Below are 14,120 nucleotides of genomic sequence, written 5' to 3'. Positions count from 1 at the left end.
GTGGGACAACTTGAGATGTAATCAAAAGCTTGCTCAAAGATCTGGATTTTGAGATAGTTTTGCAAGATGGAAAGAGAGCGGTGGACAGACAGAGGGTTAAGGACTGGAGTTCCAGAAGGAATGGTTGAAATAGCATAGGGTTAAAGCAATAGTCAAGTGGAGGAAGGTGGAATAGAAAGGAGAGCCAAAGTAGAGGTTACAAAGAACCATAGAAATATGCATATCCATGGTGGAATGAGCTATAAACAACTTTGTTAATCAGGAAAAGGATTTCAAATGCAATGCTATGGGCAATGGAGGGCCAATGTGGGTGTTAATGGGCAAGCAGGATTATGGCAGGGCAGGATTTGGGCACCTGATGTTTGGATGACTTGGGAATTTATGGAGTACCACTGAGCACCAATCCCCAGGGTGCAAACCCTCAGCTGCTGCCATGGTGCAGGAAGGGGCGGATGGTGGTCTGGGGGTCCTCAGGTCAGGGGTCACTGCTGGCTTGGGGCTTGTGTTGCACCTATTCCCCCTGTCCGCTGGACGACCCCAAGGGGATGCATTTCAAGTCGAGTCCCAACCCACTAATGTACACCTGGTTGCCCTGCCATCTGTCTGCTGTAAGAAGTTTAACAACACCAGGTTAAAGTCCAACAGGTTTATTTGGTAGCAAAATCTTGTGGCTTTTGCTACCAAATAAACCTGTTGGACTTTAACCTGGTGTTGTTAAACTTCTTACTGTGTTTACCCCAGTCCAACGCCGGCATCTCCACATCACATCTGTCTGCTGGACAGGTTCAGTGGTTTACTGTTAAACATTTGATCCCAGGCCCCACTAACAGTAACGAGCACCGGGCCTGGCGACTATCGTCCCAATCACGGGAGTCCAGCAGGTGTTATCATGGCTCCTCATACTGCATGGATTTTGCAGTGCTGCTTACAATGGCAACCAGTCACAAGGGTGCTTCTCCATCATTTGTCTGAGCTGCTAGCCATTCCTGGAAGCCTGTGCATCAGACCTCCAAGTAGGTGCACGCAGGTTAATGCCTCAAGGGTTCCCAATGGGAACCACCTCGCAGCCATCCTTATGCTCTATGTGCCCGCCATGGCAAAGGTCAGCAGCCCATTGAGGTGACGCATGGCACAGGGGATGGTGTCGGGTTGCCAGCATCCAGACTTATGAGGACACAGGTTGCTGGGAGGGGCCTGGTATGGATAACCTTATAGAGAGTCTCTAAATCTCTTGCTCCTTCCCCTGCCCACAGCAATAATGGATTTTGCTTTAAAGCCAACAGAGGTAGCACTTATACTCGTGGCTGCTGAAGTGGAGAAGGGAGATGGTCGGCTGCGTCAAGGACAACGTAGCTAGAGGTTGCAGCAGGAGGACAGGGGGCTGCTGGATGGGGCCAGGACGTGGCTGCCTATCGGCCCAAGAGGTGGGCCAGAGGATGTCGGAGGCAGAGACCCAGGGTGTATAGGAGCTGTATATCCTTTCATGAGCTGCCGGACGCCGCAGGCTCCGGCTCAGTATGGGACAGGAGGACACCCACTCCCTTTGACGGTGAAGGTCAGAGCGGCCCTCTACGTCAATGCCACCGGGTCCTTCCAGGCCTCCAGCAGAGACCTCTGCAGCATCTCGCAAACCTCTGCACACAAGTACATCCGCAGCTGACCGATGCCCTGTACACCCGTGCAGGCAATTACGTCCACTTTGATGTGGACCAGGCCAAACAGGATGCCTGGGTTGCAGGCTTCTCCAACATTACCGGGTTGCCCCATGTGCAGGGGGTTATTGATGGGACGCACGTTGCCCTGCGGGCACCGTATAATCAAGGCATGCCCATCATCAATCAGAAGGGATTCCATTCACTTAACGTTCAAATTGCATGTGACCACTTTCTGAATATCATGCGTCTGTGCGCAGACCAACCAGACAGCGTGCATGACAGCTTCAACCTGTGGAACTCGGACATTCCCGGGTTCTTTGAGGACCAACCCAGACTGTCGGGAAGGCTCGTGGGAGACACGGATAACCCGCTAAGATGTTGGCTGATGACGTCAGTGCAGAGGCCCCAGACCGATGTGGACATCTGTAATAATGAGACCTACGCTGCCACCTGGTCCATCGTCAAGCAGTGCATCAGGCTGCTGAAGACGTGGTTCCGTTGTCTGGACCGCTCTAGTGGTGCCCTCCAGCACAGCCCCGAGGGCCATGTAAATCATCATGGTCTGTGTGCTCCAAAACCTGGCGTTGCGGGGAGACTTCATAGAAATCATAGAAACCCTACAGTGCAGGAAGAGGCCATTTGGCCCATCAAGTCTGCACCGACCACAATCCCACCCAGGTCCTACCCCCATATCCCCACATATTTTACCCGCTAATCCCTCTAATCTACGCATTCCAGGACACTAAGGGGCAATTTTAGCATGGCCAATCAACCTAACCCGCACATCTTTGGACTGTGGGAGGAAACCGGAGCATCCGGAGGAAACCCAAGCAGACATGAGGAGAATGTGCAAACTCCACACAGACAGTGACCCAAGCCAGGAATCGAACCCAGGTCCCTGGAGCTGTGAAGCAGCAGTGCTAACCACTGTGCTACTGTGCTGCCCATCTATCATGCTGTGTGCCAGGAGGAGGACCAGGCAGACTCCCAAGGAGGTGGCCAATGAGGCAAAAGAGCAGCCGGAAGATGGAAGAGAGGTGGCTACAAGGGGCCAGCAGGGTAGGACGGTGAGGGAGGCTCTCATCATCATGAAGTTCTTTCAAACCGACCCCCTCCACCCCATGTTCACACACACACCCCCCCCCTCCCCCCCTCCCTAACATCACACCAGGGTGATGGGCTTGGGTTAGCTGCGTTGACGAGTTATTGGTCCAGGCAGGAGGATGATGATGACTCATTATGCGGCATGCTGTGATGCAGCCCCAGTCTGACTCCTACATGCTCTCTGACTGCACACTGGTGCCCTAGGCCCACATCTGATGAGGGTCACTCACTGCGAGTGCATTGTTAGTGTTTAAATGCAGCTCTCCCTTGGTAATGGCACACAGCTGCAGTCACTTTGGGTGAGTCAGGTGCCTGGAGACTTGATGATGATATGATTCGCATGGAGGCTCTTTCATTGCACTAATTATCGAAAAATTGCATTGCAGAACGCGCCCGAGACACAGAACACACCTGTTTTCTTGCTGTCATGGCACACATTTTTTGGGAAAATTCTGCCCGACTTCTTTTGGTTAACATATTAAGGTGATGTACCATTTACTTGCTCAAGAGTCCTGACCAATACTAAGAGGAGATTAACTATTTATCTCAATTACTGATTATAGGAGCTGCGATGTATGAGTGGCTGCCATATTTGATTACATGACAGAGATTCACTGGTTATCATAGAATCATAGAACGTTTACAGCGCAGAAAGAGGCCACTCGGCCCATCCTGTCTGTGCCGGCTGAAAAGCAAGCTGCCCAGCCTAATCTCACTTTCCAGCCCCCTGTACTTGAGGCACGCCTTTTAAATGCGCCGAGAGTTTCTGTCTCTACTGCCTTTCAATGACTTCCAGACATCACCCACCACACAGCCCCCACCACCTAGCACCCCTTCCCCGCCCCCCTCCTTCCCAACCCTTTGGGTGGAAATGATTTTCCTTATCTCCCCTTTAATCTTTCCACCAGTCACTGGTATGATAAATAGGTCCCTCCCATTCACTCTATCCAGGCCCCTCACAATTCTGTACATCTCAACCAAATCTCCCCTCAGCCCCTCTGTTCCAAGGAGAACAACCCCAGCCTACCCAATCTCTCCTCAACTGCAATTTTCAGTCCTTAAAGATCTTCTTGACTCTCCTCTGTACCCTCTCAAATGCAATGATGTCCTTTCTGTAATGAGGTGAGCAGAATTGCGCACAGTACTCAAGTTGTGGCCTCAGTCATGTTTTATCTAGTTCCAGCGTAACCTCGCTGCTGCTATATTCTACACCTTGGCTCATAATTTAGAGGATACAATCTGTCTTCTTAACCACCATATCAACCTGCTTTTTTCAGGCACCTGTAGACAATCAATTCAAGATCCCTCACTTCCTCTACACCTCTTCGTTATCTTCCATTTACTGTGTAATCCTTTGCCTTGTTTGACATCACCTTGCCCTCTCTATGTTGAATCCCATTTGCAAGCTATCAATCTGAGGAATACCAATAATGCAGTAAGACCTGATACGGTGTTTAATCTTTTCTGATTAGTACCTACTCATGCTTGTCTGCAAGAAAGTGTTGGTTCTGGCTACAATACTTCCCATGGTTGTACAGCTGAAATTGATGCATAGAATGGTCTGAATAATGCCAGTATCAATGGAACTATAGAGTATGATGAGTTATGGTGGGGAGGGAGATCTTTTTACATGAAATATTGTGTCAAATGTTACCTGTTCTTGTATGTAGTCCAAACTGTTAGGAACGTAACATTCCATGTTATTTTGCACCATTTTTCTAAGGCGAATACAATGATGAACTGGATCCAGTTGCCTTATCTGCATAGGACAGAGGTATTGTTAATTACTGCATGCATCATAGGTTTACAATCTTAGAACCCAAAATGAACTGCTTCTGTATTTTTCTCGCTGCACAATTCCCACACTAAGATGGCAGGTAATCGACCTGTTCTCATTGGCAAAGTGTGCAGGTCAAGATAACTCACCATTACCCAAGGCTGGAAATCAATTAACATCATTCAAAAAACAGCACGTGGTTATTATCGCATCAGTTTATGGGGACTTGCTGTTTACAAATTGGCAGCTATGTTTCCTACATTACAACGGTGATAGCATTTCAAAAAGTACTTCATTAGCTGTAAAGCACTTTAGGATGTGGAGGTTATGACAGCGCCATATAAACCGAGTCTTTTTATAATTATATCTCTACAGGAGAAGTAAAATCGATACTTAGAGACAATAAACATGAAGCCTGACAAATCGAGGGAGTGATAGTGAAAATAATAATTGCAATGAAAACAACTTTCTATGTCTTTTATAAAAATTAACATATACAGTCATCAATATTCAAGAAGAATGCAATAGTTCATACCGCAAGTTGAGTACAAAGTTACAATTTTAGCCAATGAAAGCACTTGCATTCAAATCATTGCAATCCTATAATTCATCACCCATCACCATGCACAGCTAGATGCAGTTTAACCAGATCTCCTCTGTATCTCATGGAGGTAGGTAGACCTGAAGAGAAAAACTGACCATTTGTCTCTCCCCTCTCTAAAATCAGCAAAGCAATTGGAGAAATGTGTTTCCTCTTTAAAAAAAAAATTGCAAGTCAATGCCATGTACAGGGATGAGGGGAGGAGATGTTTATCTTATTCTTTGTAAAATGGAACAACCATGCATATTACAATTGTTCAGTAATATATTCAACATTTATTCGATTAGATTTTTTTCTCAAATAAATCGCTCAGTGCGAAAACTATACAACACTTTTATGCATCTCTTATTAGAACGCTGGTCTTTCACCAAAGGTAATTAACTAGGCATTCTCGCTCATGCAGTTTGTATAACGTTGAGATCACACAAACATTCATGTTCTCCAAACACTCACCAGCAGACTTGAAATGTGAGAATGAGATAATCAGCTCAGAAGCAGTAGATAGCAGAGATCACTGAAGAAAGGAAATCATGAAGTACAAGAAAGGAAGAAGAGAAACAGGAGGTCAAATGCTATCGCCCACCAGTAATTTTCTTTCTCTGGAAAGTACAATAGCAACATACCAGACCGATACACAAATGCACAAACCTTGCATGCAAATTTCTATGGCATTTACTAACAAGGAGTACAGATACTGTCAGTTATGGAAAATAAGTTCTTCAAAACTAGAGCGCACTAGACAATTGGGAACTGCACAAAACACAAGATTGCTGATAATTTTTCTATTAGAGAAGGAGCTATAAAGTAAGCAATAGAAGTAGCCTTTTGGCATGGGTTGGTAATTGATTACGAGTAAATGACAGAAAATAGGGATAAAGGGGCCTTTCTGATTGAAAGGATGTGAGAAGCAGTTTCACCAGACAGTGTGTAAATTGGACTAGGCAATTTCAAAGGAACAGGGAACAGAAAGTGGTGGAAATATGTAGCAAGTTGGTCAGCACCTGAAATGAGAGAAAGTGAGTTAATGTTTAAAACACAAACAATGTGATGGAACATCAGAGGTTTCACAATAGTTGTGCATAAGAAAGAGAGATCTGAAGTTTTTCCACTTTGGAAATCCGCTGAAGGGAAAAAAAATTTTCATTTACATAGGAGTAGGAATATGCTGTTCAGCCTCTCCAGGTTGTCTCACCATTCAATTACATTATGGGTTATTTATATCTCAACTCTGGTTCCCTTATTACCCTTATCTAAACAAAAAATCTATTGCTCACTATCTTGAGAACTTCAATTAACCCAGCATCCACAGCCTTTGAGGGAACACTTCTAGATTTTCCACAAACTTTACAAAAAAGTTCTTCTCTCATCCTTAAATGGACCAACTCAAAGATTAGGTCTTCTTGTGCTGTGTTCCCCATCAGAGGAGTTGTTCCCTCTGTACCGACCCTATTGAATCCTTTCATCATTTTAATCAGTTCAATTCAATTATGTTTCAATTTTCCAAACCCAAATAAATAGAAGCCAAGTTTGTGCAATCTGTTTTCGTCACTGGCGCCCCAGTAACCATCTGGTGAATCTACCAAGGCCAAGATAATTTTCACAAGTTACTATGCTCAAAGCTGAACATTTGAAAAAAATCAAGATGTGGACACCATGGAAAGGGAAGCATTTAGTGTCCATATCTAATTACCCTTGAGAAGGTAATCGTGAGCTGCCTTCTTGAACTGCTGCAGTCCATGTGGTGTGGGTGCACCCATTGTGCTGTTAGGAAGAGAGTTGCAGGATTTTGACCCAACAACAGTGAAGGAATGGTAATTATATATCTAAGTAAGAAAGTTATGTGATTTGAAGATGATTCAGGTGATTGTGTTCCCATGTTCATGATGCCCTTGTCCTTCTCGGTGATGGATGCTGCTGGTTTGGAAGCTGGTGCTGGAGGAACCTTGGCAAATTGCTGCAGTGCATCTTTAGAAGGTACAATGCTACCACTGTGTGGTGGTAGCTGGAGGAGTAACTGATTAAGATGGTGGATGGGGTGCCGATCAAGCAGGCATTTTGTCCTGGACAGTGTTGAGCTTCTTGGGTGTTGTCAGAGCTGTACACATCCAGGATCTAAAGGGAGGACCACAAGACCAACACTAATGTCCTACATGAAGCTGAATCTACCAGCATCAAAGCCCTGCTCCTGCTGAACAACTCCAATGGACGGGACATTATGTCGGATGCCAGAACCCACCGTCCTCAGCAGGTTTTCTTCTCCCAGCTCGGCGTTGGTCAACGGTCTAATGGTGGCCAAAAGAAAAGGCGCAACGATAGGCTCACGGCTACCTTAGAATAGAGGTATTAACACCACTGACTGGGTGGAGAAGGCTGTGAACCACTCAGCGTGGCTCCATCTGGTCTTTCAAGGCACAAGCCGCTTCGAGGCTCAGCGACTTGACAGTGAGACAGAATGGCAGCAGCTGCTGAAGAAAGAGAGGGAAGTCAACTCAAGGCTGTGAATTCCACTCCCCTGCACAACAACAGGCCCCTACTGCAGAAGGGTTTAAGAATCCAGAGCGGGCTCCTCAGTCACCTGAAGACTCACAAGCTTGACAGATGCATCCCAAATTTTGAGAGACTGCTGACAAATGTAGGTTAGGTGCATTGGCCATGCTAAATTGCCCCTTAGTGTCCTGGGATACGTAGGTTAGAGGGATACGCAGGGTAAACATGGGGTTACAGGAATAGGGCCTGGGTGGGATTGCTGTCGATGCAGACTCGATGGGCCGAATGGCCTCCTTCTGCACTGTAGCGCTTCTATGATTTCTATGATATCCAGGAAAGTGCAGACTAACCAGGTTTTGGGGAGTCAGGTAGTGAGTTACTCACTGCATAATTCCCCACCTCTGAAATAAAAGCAAACTACTACAGGTGCTGGGAATTTTAAATAAATTAGAAAATGCCGAAAAGACTCAGCAGGTCTGGCACCACCTGCAGAGAGAGAAAGAGTGTTAACGTTTTGAGTTTCAAATTCGGAGCTTAGAATAAGTCACACAGACTCAAAATACTAACTCCGTTTCTCTCCCCACAGATGCTACCAAACTTGCTGAGTTTTTTCCAGCATTTTCTGTTTTTATTCCATCTCTACTTTGCTCTTGTAATCACAATACTTGTATTGTTGGTCCAGTTCAGTTTCTTCTTTTTCTTTGTTCATGTGATGTGAGTGTCACTGGCTAGGCCAGCATTTATTGCCCGTCCCTAACTGCCCTGGAGAAGGTGCTGGTGAGCAGCCTTCTCGGACCTCTGCAGTCCATGTGGTGTAGGTACACCCAGGGTGCTGTAAGGGATTTCCAGGACTTTTACCCAGCGACAGTGAAGGAATGGCAATATAGTTCCGAGTCAGGATCATGAGTAATTTGGAGGGGAACTTGTAGGTAGCTTTATTTCCATGCATCAGCTGTCCTGGCCCTTCTGGGTGGTCATGGGTTTGGGAAGTGATGTTGGACCAGCTTTGGTGAGTTGCTCTGGTGCATCTTAGAACCATAGAATCCCTACAGTGCAGAAGTAGGCCATCCGGCCCATCGAGCCTGCACCAACAATCCCACCCAGGCCCTATGCCCGTAACCCCTCATATTTACCCTGCTAATCCCCCTGATACTAATTGGCAATTGAGCAAGGCCAATGAACCTAACTTGCACATCTTTGGAGTGTGGGAGGAAACCGGAGCACCCGGAGGAAATCTACGCAGACACGGAGAGAATGTGCAAACTCCACACAGACAGTTACGCAAGCCAGGTCCCTGGCACTGTGAGGCAGTGCTAACCACTATGCCACCTTGTAGATGCTACACATAACTGCCACTGTGCATCGATGATGGAGGGAGTAACTATTTAAGATGATTAGGTGTTAATCAAGTAGGCTACTTTGTCCTAGATGGTGCTGAGCTTCTTGAAGTGTTACTGGAGCTGCACTCATTCAGGCAAGTGGAGAGCATTCCATCATATTCCTAACATGTGCCTGGTAGGTAATGAACAGGCTTTTGGAAGTCAGGAAGTGAGTTACTCTCCTCAGAATGCCAAGCGTCTAATCGACAAGATGTCAATGGGGAGACCAAGCAATGGTAATGCTGTTGATTGTCCAGGGGAGATGGCTAGATTGCTTCTTGTTGGAGATGGTCATTGCCTGGCACTTGCGTAACACAAGTGTTCCTTGGCACTTATCAACCTAAGCCAAAATGCTGTCCGGGTCTTGTTAGCACATCTGCTTCAGTATCTAAGGAGCTACACATAATACTAACTGTGCTATATACCCACTTCGAACCTGGGTATCCATAGAATCCCTGCAGTGCAGAAGGAGGCCATTTGGCCCATTGAGTATGTACCAATTCTCTGAAATAATATACTACTCAGGCTCACACCCCCTCCCCCTGTAATCCCATATATTTACCATGGCTATCCATCTAACCTACACATCTTTAGGCACGAAAGGGTAATTTAGCATGGCCGATCTACCTAACCTGCACATCTTTGAGGATGGAGGGAAAGTGATTGATGAAGTGGCTGAAGATATTTGGGCCCAGCAGTGCTTCACATGCACCTCCTTCAATCTGGTCCATTGCATTCACTGTTCCTAATGCAGTCTACTCTAGATCGGAGAGACCAAACGCCGACTGGGTGACCGCTTTGCTGAACACCTTCAGTCCGTCCGCAAGCAGGACTCAGACCTTCCTGTCGCTCGGCACTTTAACACACCACCCTGCTCTCCTGTCTACATGTCTGTCCTTGGCCTTTTGCAATGTTCTAGCGAACACAAACTGGAGGAACAGCACCTCATCTTCTGATTAGGCATCTCTTTCAACACCAACCAAATAAACTAACTCAAATTAACTTAGGGAGCCTTCCGGACTGAACACTGAGTTCAACAACTTCAGAGCATGAACTCTCCCCTCCACCTTCACCGCATTTCCATTTATTTTATTTCATTTTGTTTCATCTCATTCATCCATTTTATCATCCTTCTTTCTCAGTTCCATTTTCCCACTTCTCCATTCCAGCTCTCCTCCTTGCACCATCGCCAACCACCGTCCCCCCCCCCCAAAACAAGGGCAACTGCCATAATCCCCAGGCAGCCCGTATACCATCAAGACCTCTGTTTTGTCATTCACACATTCTGATCACTTAATGGACACTTTTAGCACCTTCTCAGCCTTCTGTATCCTCATGTACATTCCCTTTGTCCCATTACACCACCGCCCCCCCCCCCCCCCCACCCCACCCTCATAGTATGAATCTCTGCTGATTCTCTTTGCTCTTAGCTCTGACGAAGGGTCATCTAGACTCAAAACATTGACTCTATTCTCTCTCCACAGATGCTGTCAGACCTGCTGAGATTTTCCAGCATTTTCTGTTTTTGTTTCAGATTCCAGCATCTGCAGTATTTTGCTTTTATCCAGTATATTCAACACTATCTGGTAAGTATATTCCCTCAGTTCTGGTATAAATCTTTGTAAATCTGTTTATACCTTATGCAGTGCCTCTATATCCTTTTTATAATAAATAGATCAGATTTTCAACATCAACCTCCCTGTTTCACAATCGTAACCTCAATGGAATTCAACCCTAGTTCTGTTTCTTTTTAAAGAATACAATCCCCTTATTAACCCATGATACCACTTTTAGCAATGTGTGCATCTGTAGCCCAGATCTTTTTGCTTCTCTAGCCCAATTGAACTCATTGTTGAAGCAGTGTGTAGCCTCATTATTTTTTCAACCAAAATTCAAAAGATGTCATCTGAAGTAATTTACCAATTACATGCCCATTTTGCAAGTTTATTAATATGTTAGAAACATTCTTCCTCAGTATTAACTATACTCACCCAAATCAGTGGCATCTGATTCACGAGTCTAAATCACTCATGCAAACTTTGAAAAGTGGGCCCAGTACTGAACTTTGTGGAACTCAATTTTCCTCTCTAAATAGCTAACCTCAATCTTTACTGTTTTTTGTTCTATAGCCAGCCTACTATCCATTCAGGTACCTGTTCCCTGACACCAGTGCTCCGATTTTAGTCAGAAGTTTAGTATCAAGTACTTTACTGCCTCTCAGGGGAAAATACCAGCAGCAGTCAGGCCTGTGGCACCACAGCTGGTTCTGCTGTAGAGCAGGGTCGGGCAAAGAGCAAGCGAGCAGTAGTAATAGGGGACTCGCTAGTTAGAGGCACAGACAGGCGTTTCTGTGGCCACGATCAAGACTCCAGGATGGTGTGTTGCCTCCCTGGTGCCAAGGTCAAGGACGTCTCTGGGCGGTTGCAGGACATTCTTATGGGGAAGGGTGAGCAGCCAGAAGTCGTTGTACATATTGGTGCCAACGACATAGGTAGGAAAAGGAATGAGGTCCTGAAGTGTGAATATAGAGAGTTAGGCAGAAAGTGCAGGACCTTGAAGGTAATCATTTCTGGACTACTACTTGTGCCATGTGCTAGTGAGAGTAGGAATAGGAAGATTAGGCAGATGAATGCGTGGCTTGAGAGCTGGTGCAGGAGGCAGTGATTTAGATTTTTAGAACCATAGAAAATTACAGCTCAGAAACAGGCCTTTTGGCCCTTCTTGTCTGTGCCGAACCATTTTTTGCCTAGTCCCACTGACCTGCACTTGGACCATATCCCTCCACACCCCTCTCATCCATGAACCCGTCCAAGTTTTTCTTAAATGTTAAAAGTTTACCACTTTATCCGACAGCTCATTCCACACTCCCACCACTCTCTGCGTGAAGAAGCCCCCCCTAATATTGCCTTTAAACTTTTCTCCTTTCACCCTTAACCCATGCCCTCTGGTTTTTTTCTCCCCTAGCCTCAGCGGAAAAAGCCTGCTTGCATTCGCTCTATCTATACCCATCAAAATCTTATACACCTCTATCAAATCTCCCCTCAATCTTCTACGCTCCAGGGAATAAAGTCCCAACCTATTCAATCTCTCTCTGTAACTCAGCTTCTCAAGTCCCGGCAACATCCTTGTGAACCTTCTCTGCACTCTTTCAACCTTATTTACATCCTTCCTGTAACTCGGTGACCAAAACTGTACACAATACTCCAAATTTGGCCCCACCAATGCCTTATATAACCTTAGCATAACACTCCAACTTTTATACTCGATACTCTGATTTATAAAGGCCAATGTACCAAAAGCACTCTTTACCACCCTATCCACCTGTGACGTCACTTTTAGGGAATTCTGTACCTGTATTCCCAGATCCCTCTGTTCAACTGCACTCTTCAGAGTCCTACCATTTACCCTGTACGTTCTACTTTGGTTCGTCCTTCCAATGTGCAATATCTCACACTTGTCTGCGTTAAATTCCATTTGCCATTTTTCAGCCCATTTTTCTAGTTGGTCCAAATCCCTCTGCAAGCTTTGAAAACCTTCCTCACTGTCCACTACACCTCCAATCTTTATATCATCAGCAAACTTGCTGATCCAATTTATCACATTATCATCCAGATCATTGATATAGATGACAAACAACAATGGACCCAACACCGATACCTGCGGCACACCACTAGTCACAGGCCTCCACTCAGAGAAGCAATCCTCCACAACCATGCTCTGGCTTCTTCCATTGAGCCAGTGTCTAATCCAATTTACTACCTCCCCATGTATACCTAGCGACTGAACCTTCCTAACTAACCTCCCATGAGGGACCTTGTCAAAGGCCTTGCTGAAATCCAGGTAGACAACATCCACCGCCTCCCCTTCATCCACTTTCCTGGTAACCTCCTCGAAAAACTATAATAGATTGGTCAAACATGACCTACCACGCACAAAGCCATGTTGACTCTCCCTAATAAGTCCCTGTCTATCCAAATATTTGTAGATCCTATCCCTTATCACACCTTCCAATAACTTGCCCACCACCGACATCAAACTTACTGGCCTATAATTTCCCGGATTTCTTTTGGAACATTTTTTAAACAACGGAACAACATGAGCCACCCTCCAATCATCCGGCACCTCCCCCGTGAATACTGACATTTTAAATATGTCTGCCAGGGCCCCTGCAAGTTCAACACTAGCTTCCCTCAAGGTCCGTGGGAATACCCTGTCTGGTCCTGGGGATTTATCCACTCTGATTTGCCTCAAGACAGCGAGCACCTCCTCCCCTTTAATCTGTAAAGGTTCCATGACCTCCCTACCTGTTTGCCCTATTTCCGTAGACTCCATGCCCGTTTCCTCAGTAAATACGGATGCAAAAAAACCATTTAGTATCTCCTCCATCTCTTTTAGTTCCATACACAGTCTACCACTCTGGTCTTCAAGAGGACTAATTTTATCCCCCACTATCCTTTTGCTCCTAACATTCCTATAGAAGCTCTTTGGATTTTCCTTCACTCTGTCTGCCAAAGCAACCTCATGTCTTATTTTAGCCCTCCTGATCTCCCTCTTAAGTAGCTTCTTGCACTTTTTATACTCCTCGAGCATCTGATCTGTTCCTTGCTGCCTGTACATTTCATACAACTCTCTCTTCCTCTTAATCTGTGTTACAATCTCCCTCGAGAACCAAGGTTCCTTATTCCGATTTACTTTGCCTTTAATCCTGACAGGAACATACAAACTCTGCACTCTCAAAATTTCTCCTTTGAAGGCCTCCCACTTTCCATTTACATCCTTACCAGAGAACAGCCTGTGCCAATCCACACTTCCCAGATCCCTTCTCATTTAATCAAACTTGGCCTTTTTCCAAACCCGAGGACCAGATCTATCCTTATCCATGATCAGGTTGAAACTAATGGCATTATGATCACTGGATCCAAAGTGTTCCCTCACACTCACATCCATCACCTGCCCTAACTCATTTCCCAATAGGAGATCCAATATCGCATCCTCTCTATAGTCTATATACTGATGTAGAAAATTTTCCTGAACACATTTTACAAACTCTACCCCGTCTAAACCTTTAACAGTATGCGAGTCCCAATCTATATGTGGAAAATTAAAATCCCCTACTA

At 45.6% G+C, this 14,120-nt stretch overlaps 1 protein-coding gene across 2 annotated transcripts in view; it reads right to left on the bottom strand.

The window, feature by feature from the left end:
* The window catches only part of LOC144504529 (rho guanine nucleotide exchange factor TIAM2-like), a 314,348-nt gene that overhangs the window by 128,108 nt on the left and 172,120 nt on the right, over positions 1–14,120 (bottom strand). For both annotated transcript variants that reach the window (XM_078229959.1, XM_078229960.1), the window contains one exon: positions 4,414–4,518. In XM_078229959.1, the coding sequence (XP_078086085.1) occupies positions 4,414–4,518 (105 nt within the window). The remainder of the gene's footprint in view (positions 1–4,413; positions 4,519–14,120) is intronic.

This window comes from Mustelus asterias, chromosome 15, assembly GCF_964213995.1.
Source record: "Mustelus asterias chromosome 15, sMusAst1.hap1.1, whole genome shotgun sequence".
NCBI classification, from domain to species: Eukaryota; Metazoa; Chordata; class Chondrichthyes; order Carcharhiniformes; family Triakidae; genus Mustelus; species Mustelus asterias.
This window is presented reverse-complemented; position numbering and strand designations above follow the sequence as displayed.